The sequence below is a fragment of the Thunnus albacares genome, chromosome 24, assembly GCF_914725855.1.
Source record: "Thunnus albacares chromosome 24, fThuAlb1.1, whole genome shotgun sequence".
Classification (NCBI taxonomy): Eukaryota; Metazoa; Chordata; class Actinopteri; order Scombriformes; family Scombridae; genus Thunnus; species Thunnus albacares.
The window spans coordinates 19740237-19753950 of record NC_058129.1 but is presented as its reverse complement, the minus strand read 5'-3'; the positions used below and the strand labels follow the sequence as shown (position 1 = coordinate 19753950).

The following is a 13714-nucleotide window of genomic DNA, read 5'->3' as shown; positions in this document are numbered from 1 at the left end:
CCCAATCCTAAAGGACTGAAATATGTGTTGAGCACTCAAACAAGTAACTTAAGAGAACATTTTCCCTCCTGACATTGACCAGGATTTGCAGGCTACACAAAAACTACACTATAAGTAAAACAAGAAGGTTGAGAAGAGTAAAGCAACAGGTACAAGGAGGATTACCCCCGAGTTTGCCCGAGGTCGGGGATGAGTTACTGGATCTAGAGGAAGAGTGGGGCTGTCTGAAGCCGTTAGAGAAGGGAAAGAGGGGTTTTCTTGATGGAGGCCCCATGGATCTGGAAACCGTGGAAGCAGCTGGGTTGTAGGGCTGTAAAGGCAGCGACGGAGAGAGATTTCTTTTGCTGCTTTGACCTAAAAGATCAAAAACAGTTGGAGGGCTTCTGTTATATATAATCTCATTTTTATCTAAGTTGCCAGTCAAGCGAGCTTGCAGCAGCCCTGAGCAGTGATGTTAGTGATGGAGATTCTTCAAGTATTTACCCTAATGAACCATTAAATTGAATGTAATTCTTATTATGATTTATGGAATTAATTAAAATGATGGGATCATGAAGTCTAAGTGCTCACAATCTTGGGAAACCACAGTCATATAAGCTGCTGATGAGTTTTGATGGCGCAACCATGACTGTAAGATCGTGTGCCACATGCAGACGTCAGATGTCATGTTGAATGAAATGTGTTTAGAGGTGCAACTCCTGGAGTGAGCAGCCATTCCTGTGGACAAAAACTGGAAGCTCGAGGGAACAAGATGGTTGCAGACAGACAGAGCAAGACTGGCTGTGATCGCAAGACACAGGAAGCATTTCATGAGGTCATTATTACCCCAGTTATTAGCTTTGGCCCGCTCATTGGCCAGAGCCGATCTCAGCAGTGACGATCTGTCCTGTGATTTGCCGAAAGCTGTGTGGGAAAGAAAAGGTTTAACTCTACAAAGACTTGACATTTTTCGGTTTAAGAAACAGTCCAAAACCTGCATGGCTACAATCTGAAGGTTTGTCAAACAGAAAGTAAGCCCTGAGAAAGTGAAAAAGACATCCTGAAAGCTGAAATATTTCAGTTTTTAAGTACAAAACAGAGGTTAATAGCAGCACAATATAAATATTTAAACTCTTTGCAAACAAAAGGTGAGATGGAAGGTTTGGTATTTTTAAAATTCACAATTTTTTAAAACTGAAATGTAAAACAACGGTCAACTGACAGAAGGACAAACTTTCAACAGTTTGCAGATGATACTGTTATTTTCATGGATGTTTGTTGAAAAATTTCAAACAACCAACTGATTTACATTTTTAACAATCTTTCAAACATCACCAAAGAAGGTTCGGCAGTTTGAAAGTTAATTGACTGCAGTGTAGCTTTTAAAGTGTAATTGTTTGCAGATGACACTGTTATTTTTGTAAGAGCTTGTTAAACATAAAAACAAATATTTAAATTTATATCGTTATTTCTGAAAATGTTTCACATCATTATTACTTCACATTCTGCAGTGAATGTAAATCAAAATGAACAAGATGATTAGTATGAGTGGAAGTTGGAAGTTGGGAATTATCACCTTCAGCCTTCCAGAGGAAAGTTTGGCATTTTGAAAGTGGTGATTGTTTAATTCTCAATGTAAAAACAGCAGTTAATTCATGGCAGCTTTGCCTTTAAAGTGTAATTGTTCACAGATGACACTCTGATTTTTATGTAGGTCATAAAGAGAGCTTGTTAGATAGACAGTAGCATTACTTTAAATATCAAGAGGCTCATTTCTTTTCTGTCTTCTGTCTCAGCAGGTGCTTGGCAGCACAGTCAGAACTATTTTCTAACCACAGACAGATTTGCATCGGGATTAAACTCAATTTTCCAAAACCTGGCGATTATTTCACACAAGAAAATAAAAAAGGGAAGTTGGATGGTGGAAATTACCAGAAGGGTTATGAGGCTTCTCAGGTGCATTAGTGGGCGCCCTGGGCTGAGTCTGCCCCTGAAGCATGTCACCATTGGAGGGTAATTTAAGGAGGGGGGAGGCAGTGGTGTTGGTGGGAGGGGCTTTGGTGGGCAGGAGGTGGGGGAGGGCAGGAGGAGGATCCGCTGGTTGGTTGCTGTCGTTTCTAAAAGTGTTTCCTTTGTCTGGAGCAAGAGAGGAGAGAGGTACTGTGATCATGGGAATCTGATGGTTTGATTTAAGACACCAAATGTTTTGGTTGTTTTTCTAGTTGATATATGGTAAATATACTGTATTTTAACTGAGGCTGACATGCAGTTTGATTCCTCTCATCATCTCCAACACTTACGGAGAAATGAAAGTCACCAGATATTTCAATTTCATTCCAAGTAGGGCTGAGTATCGACCCTCAATACTTTTTTGGTACCAACTAAAATGTGTTTGTAGCAAAAAGTAAAAAACGTCTGGTCTGATTCATAATCTTTCTTTCTTATTTTTTGATCATATAACTCCACATTTACATGAGTCTAAATCATGCAAAGTTCTCTTTATACTCATTGAAAAATCACACCCAGCCCTACTTTCAAACTAGATTCTCCAATTGGCGACTAAATGTTTTGGTCCCATAATCAGGTACCTCCTAGAAATACAGAAAAGTCCAGAAGACATTGTATTTGTGTAGAAACAGAGATAACAAGGATTTTACAGAACAATTTGTGTTGTCTTTCCCTGACGGGAAAATCCAACCACATCTGCATCTCAAGTGGCTGACATGCAGTCCTGTCATGCAGAATGATCGAACACAGCGACAGTGAGGACTGAAGACAAAGACAAATAGACAGACAGAAAGAAGATATAAGGATTGACTGTAAAATACTCTTGTTTAAATTCATCGCTGAAGACTAATTTAATTAAGTTTGAGCTGCTGGGAAAATAAAAACTTCTCTTTGTTATCTTTTCATTTTGCAGTTGGAAAAGTAAGATGAGACAAGTCTGGATTCATTAAACCCAAATGTCCTTCAACCTAAACCAGGTTTGTGCCAAAGCAACATGAGTTGCAACTTACGTAAATGTTGACATAAAAATCTACTCATAAACTGCTACAATCATTTAAAAGTTTTAACAATTTACTTGGTCCATTGTTGAGTTCTGAGGTCATTTTTTTCATTAAAACTAGAGCTAGAGAGATTATTTCACTATTTTCCAAAACTAACCACCTTGTTTTAATGATTTTGTAGAAACAAATAATTTTGAGTCATTATCAATGAACCTGTGGGGAACATGAGGTAAATGTCATGGTACAGTAGATATCTTGCGTCTGAACAACATATTTGAAAACCTAAACGACGTATCATCGTTTACAACAATTTATTTGAATAAATTTGTTGCAATCAGTGGATTCAGTTGTAGAAACTAAGAAAATCTGCACACAGCAAATGTCAAGTTCGAGCTTTTCAAACCAATTTGCACTATTGACCAATTAAGTGGTTAAGAAGTTATCGTTGTAGCTGTGTAGCACCAACTAGTTTTATATAAACTACTGCTGGAATATAAAACAGATTGACCCCTTAAACTCTTGATTTTCACACAAATTGTCTGTTTTAAACACTTTGTACGAATATTTTTGGCAGAAATTTACAATTTCTCACCAACTTTCCAATTACCTAAAATATCTTTGGGAACTTTGGGTTCTCCAGATGAATTTAAAGTTAAATTTAATGAGCCAATGATTCATCCAGCAGAGTTAAAGAAGCTAAATGATGAATCAAACAAATCAAGAGGGTTCATTGATCATACAGTTTTTAGGAACAATACAAACATGGACCCACATTTCATCCCAGATCTTTATAAGAAATATTTATTTCAATCTTTCTCCTGCTAAGAGGTCAACGAAAAAGTTTTGCAGTCCATCTCCTTTTTTAATTTATTTTTTGGTCAGAGACTGAACTAGCTAGCTTGTTCACTGCCAAGTTGTAGCAATCTGTTAATAGCTAGGTAACATCTAAGCAGTTAGCTCCCTAACGAGCCTCTTAAATGGTCACAATGTCACTAAGCCTTCATACATTTTTAAGGATAAATGGATGAAAAATTGAGATGGCTGCTAGCTACTAATTTGCTAATTTGGTTGAAAATATATTCTAACTGTTTCAGACTCAACACACAAATACAGTTGGAGGTAAAAGAAGAAGAACAGATCATTTCAGAGTGAAAGAAGAAAAGCAGAAGAAGAACGCTGGCGGCTGACAAACGCCTTGAATGCACAAACGAAGCATCATCATGTCACATGACCTTCAGCAGCGAGGTGTTTCAAAACTAGCCGCGGCTATTCTCAGGGTGGGCGGGGCTAAAGTGAACTTACTTGTATAATCACCTGACCGTGACATCATCTCCACACTTCGCATTGACTTTCTAACTCTCTCAGGGCTCACGGCATGCTAGCATGCAGCCAATCACGTCCCAGACCCCACCCCCTCCCAGGTGCATCGCCGTGCTTAGCCGAAGCAGGTAAGTACTGGCTGCGGATAAAGCTGGATGATTAAAAAAAAAGGAAGTGGATAAAAGTGCATCTGTCTTATTACCGAATGACACATGAGGCCGTTTAGGTTCAGCTGAACCTGGCAGAGGGAAAGAGTCCTGGTGGCTGTCAGGTGGCACTGCGGGAAATAACATGTTTGGTTTTATAGAAAGAAAAAAATATGAGAGTTAAAGTGGTGAAAGTATGAAAACAAGTTTAAAAGAAGCTTGTGAAGAAGAAGTTGGGTTCGACCTGTTTGGACTGAAAGCTGAATACAAATAGTTTCAATTTCAAACCAAATTACAGTCGGTTTTTAGCCCAAATAACACTGGTTGTTCCTGACCAGCAGCGAGTGAGCAAAGTTGAGCAAATGACTGTAACGGATGCCGTGGTGCGTTTATGTCTTTAACTTTCAGAGATCTGTGTGATTAATGTGTCCAAAATGACAAAATTTAAAAAAACTTGTGATGCAATTTACAACTCTGATTCTACAATCAATAAACTGCTGATGTTCGTGTTGTTTTCTTTTATTTTTGTACAGATTTTAGGTATAAACGTGACGCTACAGATCTTGTCCTGACTCTTAAATGATGACCCCGTGTTTAGATATTACTAAACCGTTTTCCAAATTTAATTTTTAAGAAGAAAATTCTAAAATTCTCTGATTCCAGCTTCTTAAATGTGAATATTTTTATTTTTTCTTTAGTCCTCTATGACAGTAAACTAAATATCTTTGGGTTGTGGACAAAACAACAGCATCAGCATTTTTATAGACCAAATGACCAATAAACTCAATAAACTGACAATGAAAATAATTATTAGTTGCACCCCGACAACGAGATCAGAGACAATGAGGATGTTTTCCGGCTTTCGGCGTTCCCAGTCAGGTTTTTGTTTGTGCAAATTGAAAATGTCACGCTGCAGTTTGTCAGCAACGAGTGTGAGACTGTCTTTCATATGAATCTGTTTTTCCAGTTGGTCGAACCCTCTGATGTACGTGCAATGTCAAACTGTCTCTGCAGCCCTGAGTGGGAAGAAACCAAAGTGTGAAGGTAGAGAGAGAGAGTGTGTGTGTTTGTGCGTGTAGGAAAGAAGAAGAAGAAGAAATAATCACCAAAAGAAGTGCGTGGTGCTCCAGGGAAACCTGGGTTTTTGAACAGAGCAGGGAGTCGCGGCTGCGTCCGGTTGTGCAAAGCTGCGGACGAGTCGACACATTACAGTAAATCAAACCGTTCACACTGTTAGTCTGAATGTTTAAAATTATTTATCAAAGTGCAAACTCGTGTTGTTTTGTGAATTAATCTCTCACTGATCATTTAAGAACTTTACAGTTTAATACTCATTTTTTAAAATTTCAACTCTTTATAATTAAAATTCAACCTTTATAATGTAATATATAATATAATATGGGCTATCAGACTCAGTACAGTCTTGAAGAGGAGAGTCTTCGCTTTAAAACGAGGCGTTACATTAATACGTCCACGTATGAAATGAAAATATGGAAAATAACCTAAGAATTTTTATTCGCATATTGCTTTTCTTTTTATGTTATCAGTTTAATCTTTTTGTGATTTTTCTCGCACAAAACTGCAGTTTAAAGAATCGCTTTCACCTCTGATCTCAGGTGATATTTGTTGATATTGATTATGAAGCTGTTTGGTGCAGAAAAACGAAACCAACATGATAAAAACATGAAGTTATGTGAAATATTTTGGTCTGAACTTGAGGTTTGAGATGTTTCTGCAGATTGAACATGAGTGTACAAACCTCTGCAGCTATTAAACAGCGAGCAGCAACAAACGCTGCCTGATCAGGTTCAATAATACTGAATGTAAATATTTAAAAAAAAAATCACAAATCTTACCCGGACGAGGCGGGAACAGAGTGTGAGGTCCGAGTGGTTTCTGAAAAACACAAAATATTGACGTCATGCTCACAAAGAAAAATAAACTAAAATACAAATGATTAAAATAAATATAACATAACAAAAGAAGAGAAAAGAGAGGTTATGTCACTCTTTGGATACATTTACAATATTTTGAATCAATCGATTTTTAGATTTTGCATCAATATTTGATAAGTTCGGGAGCTGTGCTGCAGTATTCTGAGGGGCGATGTGATATTTAAGGAAACAAACTTGCTGCTTTGTTTCTGAAACGTTTAAATTTATTGTCATTTACTTTCTTCTATATATTTATATGGAAGTCTGTGGCTGCCAAAATTAAAAGTAACCATTTGTGTCACATCATGTGTGACAAACTCAAACTTTACTCCCGTATCTGTTTTTTATTGTTTGTTGTGTGTTAATCACTTTGTAACAGGGGCTTTGAAAAGTGATATAAAAATAACCAAATTTATTATTGTTGTTATAAAGTTGCAGAAATGACAAAATACAACATGCAAACTAAACTTCAAAACTAAATTTAAAACTTTTAAATTATGTAAAATTTGAGCTTTTAGCTGGTAATGAAAAAGAAAAATTTTAATAATAGAAGGATTGTTTTATTTATATTTATAATTTTATTTTTATTTAAAAAATATCTTATTTGAATATTATTTATTTTATCTTAAATTTAAAATTTTTATTTCATCATACAAGTGCACACAAATGCAAATGGCTTAACTTTAATATTGGCAGCCACAGACTTCCATATCTTCAGACTGAACATGATCCCGTGAACACACTGAAATATGCTGAAGGTGATAAATCAGCCCGTGAAACAGGAAGTGTGTTCAGCATCTTAGTGTCTGGCGGAGTGTGCAAACCTCGACCTTTAACCTCATTAACAACACACACATCAACCCCGCACGTCCCACCGGGAGGCGAATGTCATACAAACATACATGTGCTGAAAGCGTGGAACATGCAGAGAGGCCCACAGGAAGCCAAGCATGACAGGAACGTATGCAGTCATGTTTCTGCGAGAGTTTTTATTTTATGATACAGAGGACGAGGGTCATATTTCAAAAGTAATGTCAAAATGTTTTGAGAAAAATATTTTGATACACAGACCTGATATTTTGAGAATAAAAAAAATGTGATATTTCAAGAAAAGTCTTGTAATATTTTAATAAAAAACATGTTGAGAAAAATCTTGTGATATTTAAAGAATGAAGTCATACTAGTTTGAGAATAAAGTGGAAATATTTTGAGAGAAAAGCCAATGTAAGCCAATTGTAAAGTTTCTCTTCATCACATAATAAACATATCATGAAATGAACATGATCATGTGAAAATAATCCCACAAGATTAAAAAAACTAGATGGTGAACAAAATGTACATACGTGTTATGTAAGCTCATGATTAATCATAAAAAAAATCAATATCTGGTTGAAAATGACTCATAAAGTTTATATTCACTTATAAGACATGTTGACAGGCAGCAGGTTACGTACCATTGGCTTTGCCAGAGGATTTCGCAGCTTGTATGGCTTCTGTGCATTTTTATCTGTGAAATCCAGAAAAAATTGAGGAAAATCAACCCAGGAAACATGTGGCAGGAACATAGGAACCAGACATTGAGACTGAAACTCTTAAAACTCTGAGCCAAATCTAAAAAAAATGACGCCAGTAATGGAGCTTACTTACTTTTTAGCTACTGAGTACAAAAACACATTTATCTCATGATTACAAGAACTTTATCCTGATATCTTGAGATAGTCATCACAAGACCTTTTTGTGTGAGATTAAACCGATTTGGTTGGAAAAATATCTTTGAAACCACTCAGATTTACTTTAGTGTTGAATAAAACTGGTTCCTTACTGCCCATGTTGGTGTTATGGATGACTGGTTTGCTCCATGTGCCGCTGCGGTCGTCCTTGTTGGAGCGGACGCCAAACTCGTACGCCGTGTTGGGTTTCAGGTTGTCAATGACTGTGTCGCTGGTCGGGCAGGTCTGGTAGATCCACTTCCTGTTCCTCTCCCTGTAGCGGATGGTGTAGAACCTGAAGGCCAGAACAGAAGTTAGAGGCTTTAAAAAACAGCAGTGAAAATAATGATTTGTGGTGTCCCTCAGGGCTCTATTCTCGGTCCTTTATATTTTCAGTTTACATGCTAATATGAGCTTTTCCTCTGTTTACATTCACAAACAGTTCCTCCTACATAAACAATAAAAATAAAACGGCACATTTCAAATCTGACGTCCCTATTTGTAAGGGTTTGGTTACGTTTAGGCACAAAAACTATTTGTTTAAAGCTGTAATAACTGATTTTTTGTCCACTTGGAGGCAGCAGAACCACCTGTAAACACAACATCTGACATATCATCAGCATATAATACCAAAACTAGGAGTTAAAAGAGGCTAAAAACCTTTGTAGAGCTGCAAAGATGGAAGGTAAGAATTCTCTTATGAGTGACGCGTTTGAACTATTGTTTATACAGAAATACTGATATGTAAAGCTTTTATTGTGTGCAAGCTTGAAAATGACAAATATGAAATAAAATGTCCTGTTCGTCTTTCTCTTGATAGACCAGATCCTGGTTTACTATCAAAAAGTCTAAAATAGTCGAGGTAATACTAAACTACATTTACAAAGGTACAAACATGGTAAAGATGTACGTTTGTTCCCTATTTTTCAAAGTTTCAGTTCTCTTTTTCTGTTTTGTTTTATAAGAACTCCTGTTACAAAATTAGTAACTGTTGGCACAGTGATATTTGGATCTTAAAATATTTTACACCAGTGGACTTGTAAGTCTTTGTGCTTTCAAAATATGTGTAGTTCATCAAGGTTGAGTCAGGGGTTCATCTGGAATAATGGAACAATCCCAAACTTGTATTTTTGCTGCTGGCTTGTTAAGAAGAGTACGATTCCAAGAAAAACATCAGTCGTTTCAACAAATGTTTCAAGTGACAAAGAGCTCTCTCAGGAGCAAAGGTTGAAGTTGGGTGACGTTATTTTAGAGCCACAAAATCATGGATGGATGGGCCAACAGTGGACCGCCTCGTTTTCAGTTTCCAACCGACTGTCAGAGTTGGGTTTTTTCAACCACGACCACATTCATTCCCTAAACCGAGTCATTTGAAACCAAACTATGATCTTTCTCTCACTCTAACCAGCCTAAACAAACCTTAACCGTAGCAGTGTCCGATCAGAAAACACACACACACAATTACAAAATCAGTATTTTGTCATTTAGTTTGTAGTACTTCTTCTGGTGTTTTGTGGAATTGTCCAATATCAATGTTCATGTCTGATGATAGAGTTGATTACATCACAAAAGGTCTCTGACGCTGCTTAATGGCCCCAAAACTGAAGACTGTTTCTGGTCTGTTTCAAAGCCTGTTCGGCTGGCCCTCACACAAAATGATTAGTCCAAATTTCCCTTCAAAGGCGACAAGAAAACGCCTTCGTACGGTTCGGTGATTTCGGCGCCTTGCTAACACTAAGCCCTCGCTCTGCAGGCTAACAGGACCCCAAGGTCTCGGTGTGACCTCATCATGGAAACAACTTCTCCCGTTAGCTGCCGTTAATCCTGGCGGACAGATCCCGACACTGTCAGCCGTTCTCCACTTTCACTCCCTCATGTCGTGTTTTTTCATGAAAAATCAGAGGCAGCAGCCAAACACACAGAAGGAACTGACATTAGCGTTTAATAAGATGCCCAGAGTGGCAGAGGACTCCTGGGTCAACCTTTCCGACACCTTTTCCAACTTGTTTGACAGAGGAGGAAAAAGAAATGTCATACTGAAGGCAGGAGAACGTGAGAGATGACGGAAAAGTGTGTCCGGTCGGTCGGTGTAATATCACTCAACACATACAGACGATTCAAACACCTGCACTGGAAAACACAACAGCAGCAAAAATACAGAAATATATTTCAACTGCGTGTCTCCCAGCAGAATGATTCATCTTCCTGATTGGCTGAAGGCTCGGCTGGTTCATGTGAAATGTCGCTAAGTAGTAATAAACAGGTTCTTCTGTCTTATTACGGGACATCACACCTAAATTTGACCCCCTAAACATGCTCAAAAACTCACCAAATCAGGTCTGGTGAAAAATTTGATAAAATGTAAAAATTAAACCCTAAAGTGGCAAAATGTGCTCTTTAGCGCCACTTATGTAACTAAAATGGCCGCCGTAGGAACGTCATATAGAGATCAAACCAAAACTCAATTATTCGTCTCATCAAGACCTACAAATCATACATTGACACCCCTGACCTAAATCCAACAGGAAGTCCGCAATCTCAATTTCAAAATAAGACTTTCACCCAATATTGCGACCAACGCTGCTTGCAGCTATAATTACAATTGTATTTTATATTTTCATCACTAGCAGACATTAAGGCGCACAGATCACGTAATTCTGAGATCTTTTCTCAGAATTACGACATACGTATCACATAATTGAGATTTTGTCTCATAATTATGATATACAGAACCAAATTATTATCATTAATCATGTGATTGTGAGTTCATATATATTAATTATTATTAATTAATTATAAAATTATTTTTTAGTTCAAGTGTGATCTGCAAATTATATAATTACAAATACTTTTCTCATAATTATGACTTCTTGTAATTATGTCATATGGATGATGTAATTATGAAATTATATTAGGATTATAAAATATGTATTACATAATCAATATATTTCTCATATATAGATTATGAATTCATAATTAGATATTTGATCTTTGGCGGCTCTCACCCGTCCTCGAGACATTCGTTCATGATGTTCCCTTCGTACGGCGTCTTCAGGTAGTTTCCCCAGGACAGCAGCACCGCCGTCGGGCTGACGGAGCCGATCACCAGGTGGAGCGGCTTCTCCAGGTTCACCTTCCCTGTAGACACAGGTGAGTACAGGGTGAGACTTCGGCCGACCGGCGCAGCGGTATAAACCTGACAGGAAAGTGGTCATCGTACCTGTGCAGTGCTTCTTCACGTCGTTGGCTGGAATTGGCTGGACGGCCACCAGGTACTTGGGTTCTGCGTCTAAGACATGAAATAAAGAGTCTCTTTGTTTATTTATCCAAATAAAATTGTGGTTTTATGTAAAAGTTTTCTCTCAGTCATGCTTCTGTTTTTAATTTGGGAATATTTGATGGTTTGTTTTTGTCTGTGGATGAACATTTCCCTTCCAGGAGCTCAGGGGAAATATGTAGAAAATGATTTGAAGAAGAAGAAAACAGGGCGTTTTCTAGTTAAATGGTGCTTCTTCTCTATCTTTCCAGTAACAGCAAGAAAACAAAACAAAAAAGAAGTCGAATTGGATTTTAATATTTTATAAAATGAAGAGTTTAAGGAGTTAATGCAGACTTTTAGCAAATTAGTTTTTATTGTCGTGTTTCATGGTGACATGTTTTTTAGGGTAAAATACCTGCTTTTACTATTAATCTCTATGAAAACTCTCTGCTGCTGCCTTTACATGCAGCACAGCTTGCATTGTTACTGCTGGGTGGCAGAAACATGTGAGGAATGCTGGACTTTGTTATGGAAAAGAGCTACGAAGAGGAAGATGATGATGATGATGATGATGTCATGGTGGGTTTTTTGTTCGCCCATTAAAACAACCCCCCCAGAGCAGCAGAGAGTCGGACAGAAAGCAGACGCACACATGTGAACGGTTACTGAAAGAAAAAAAAAAAACTCTCTCAACATGTGAAAACACTCACAGCTGAAACATTTTTTTTATAAAAATGAATCTTATTTCTGCTCAGAGAGGAGGTATTTGATGTTTATGTTTTAGGTTTAATAAGAAACTAAAGCCCCGCCCACCTCCGAACACACCTGAGCCACTGAAAAAACAACAACAACAAGATGTTTTAATCAATGAAAAATCCAAGTTTTCTTTTTATATTTACTCTTGAAATGTTTTTTTCTGCGTGAATTTACTCATGAAATCTTCCTCATGCTCATGTTTACACCTTAAAGAAGCATTTCATTCATTATCTTGACCATTAACGTTGTGTTCTTTCCTCCAAAACATCCAATTTTGGCTTTTTTGTGTTTTTTTTATTAACTTCATATTAAAGAGCTGCTGCTGTTTTAGAGTTGAAGTATATATTTTTTTATTCCTTCAACACAAAATAACTTTTTCAAATAACTTTTTCAAATGATTTTAAGACACAACTGTGGACCAGATCTGACTTTCTTCAACATATTTACCCATAACAGGTGGAAACATGCTGCCCCCCCCCCCCCCCATCCACCCCCCCACACCTCATGACCTCATCAATCACCTGTGTGAGTCATTATTTGTCTGCGGTCACGGTAAAAGGTCGTCTATTCTCTCCGTCACGTTTTCTTTTCTTCTGTTCGTCTCAGCTCTCTGAGAACTTTAGTGATGAAGGAAATTCTTGTTTTCTGTAACAATCTGTATTCAGTACTCAACATTTATTTTGTTTTTCTGGAAGCAGCAACACGCTTCATTTATGGAGAAACAAATTTCGGCTAAATCCATCCGATGGTTTATTTTACACATTATTCACTTAATTCTCCTTGTTTTTTCCGTTTTTCTTCCTGTAAAACATTTTGTAACTTATAACTTTTATATCCTGTTTTAAATGATGTCAGTGTTATCGTGTTTATAATATGACACATTTAAATCATCTTAATCATCTTTCATTTAACTTTTTCTGTGACTCTGGTGAATCAATCATCGGCTCATGTTTGATGATTTAATTTAACTAAACTTCATTTTTAAATTGGTAAAAAAAATGGCTAATTTCCACCAAAAATGTTGGTGTATAAAAACAGAATACTTATTGTAAAAAATGATCTTTCTTATTGAATGTTTCTGTTTCTTATTTTTATAAATCTCTGGCAGCTACAGACCGGTGTTTTTAAAGGATGTCTGAATTTCCCAGCTGCACTTGAACACAGCACAACAAATGCTGCCAAACAGCAAATTATGGTACAAAGCTGATGTTTTTCTACTCTTTGTAGAAAAGTCTTCAGGCTCTCACAGTTGATACAACTTGAGGAAAACATCCAAAAGAGAAGTGGGAAGCGGTGACCTGTCCACCAAACTCCAGTGTCTCATGTGGCTTAAAAAACCCTAAACCCAAAAACCACCGTCAGTGTGGGATTTACAGAGTCAACACTGCGGTCACTGCTGATGGATGATTCTCCACTGAGGGCTTTTAAACCAGGAAGGTAAACAAAACCTCAAGTGAGTAAAAAGGAGCTCTGACACCGCAGCCCCGCCCACACGTTTTGATTGACAGGTGACCTCAGGGCAGAGACAGCGGAGATGACAGATCAGCGACAAAAATGGAGATTAAATTAAACGTCTCTCAGTGGAGCTCAAACTATTCATAAT

The 13714-nt window shown here is 37.3% G+C and overlaps 1 protein-coding gene across 16 annotated transcripts in view; it reads right to left on the bottom strand.

Moving 5' to 3' along the window:
* The window catches only part of abi3bpb (ABI family, member 3 (NESH) binding protein b), a 39135-nt gene that overhangs the window by 14971 nt on the left and 10450 nt on the right, over nt 1–13714 (bottom strand). For 3 of the 16 annotated variants that reach the window (XM_044344337.1, XM_044344341.1, XM_044344342.1), the window contains exons 3-10: nt 11317–11385; nt 11102–11234; nt 8210–8391; nt 7842–7894; nt 6310–6349; nt 5560–5640; nt 4510–4584; nt 1912–2115 (exon numbers count right to left, since the gene is read on the bottom strand). In XM_044344337.1, coding sequence (XP_044200272.1) covers nt 1912–2115; nt 4510–4584; nt 5560–5640; nt 6310–6349; nt 7842–7894; nt 8210–8391; nt 11102–11234; nt 11317–11385 — 837 coding nt within the window. Of the gene's footprint in view, nt 1–165; nt 355–825; nt 904–1911; nt 2116–4509; nt 4585–5559; nt 5641–6309; nt 6350–7841; nt 7895–8209; nt 8392–11101; nt 11235–11316; nt 11386–13714 lie in introns of all 16 variants that reach the window. The other 13 variants (XM_044344343.1, XM_044344345.1, XM_044344346.1 and 10 more) reach the window with 7 other exon arrangements.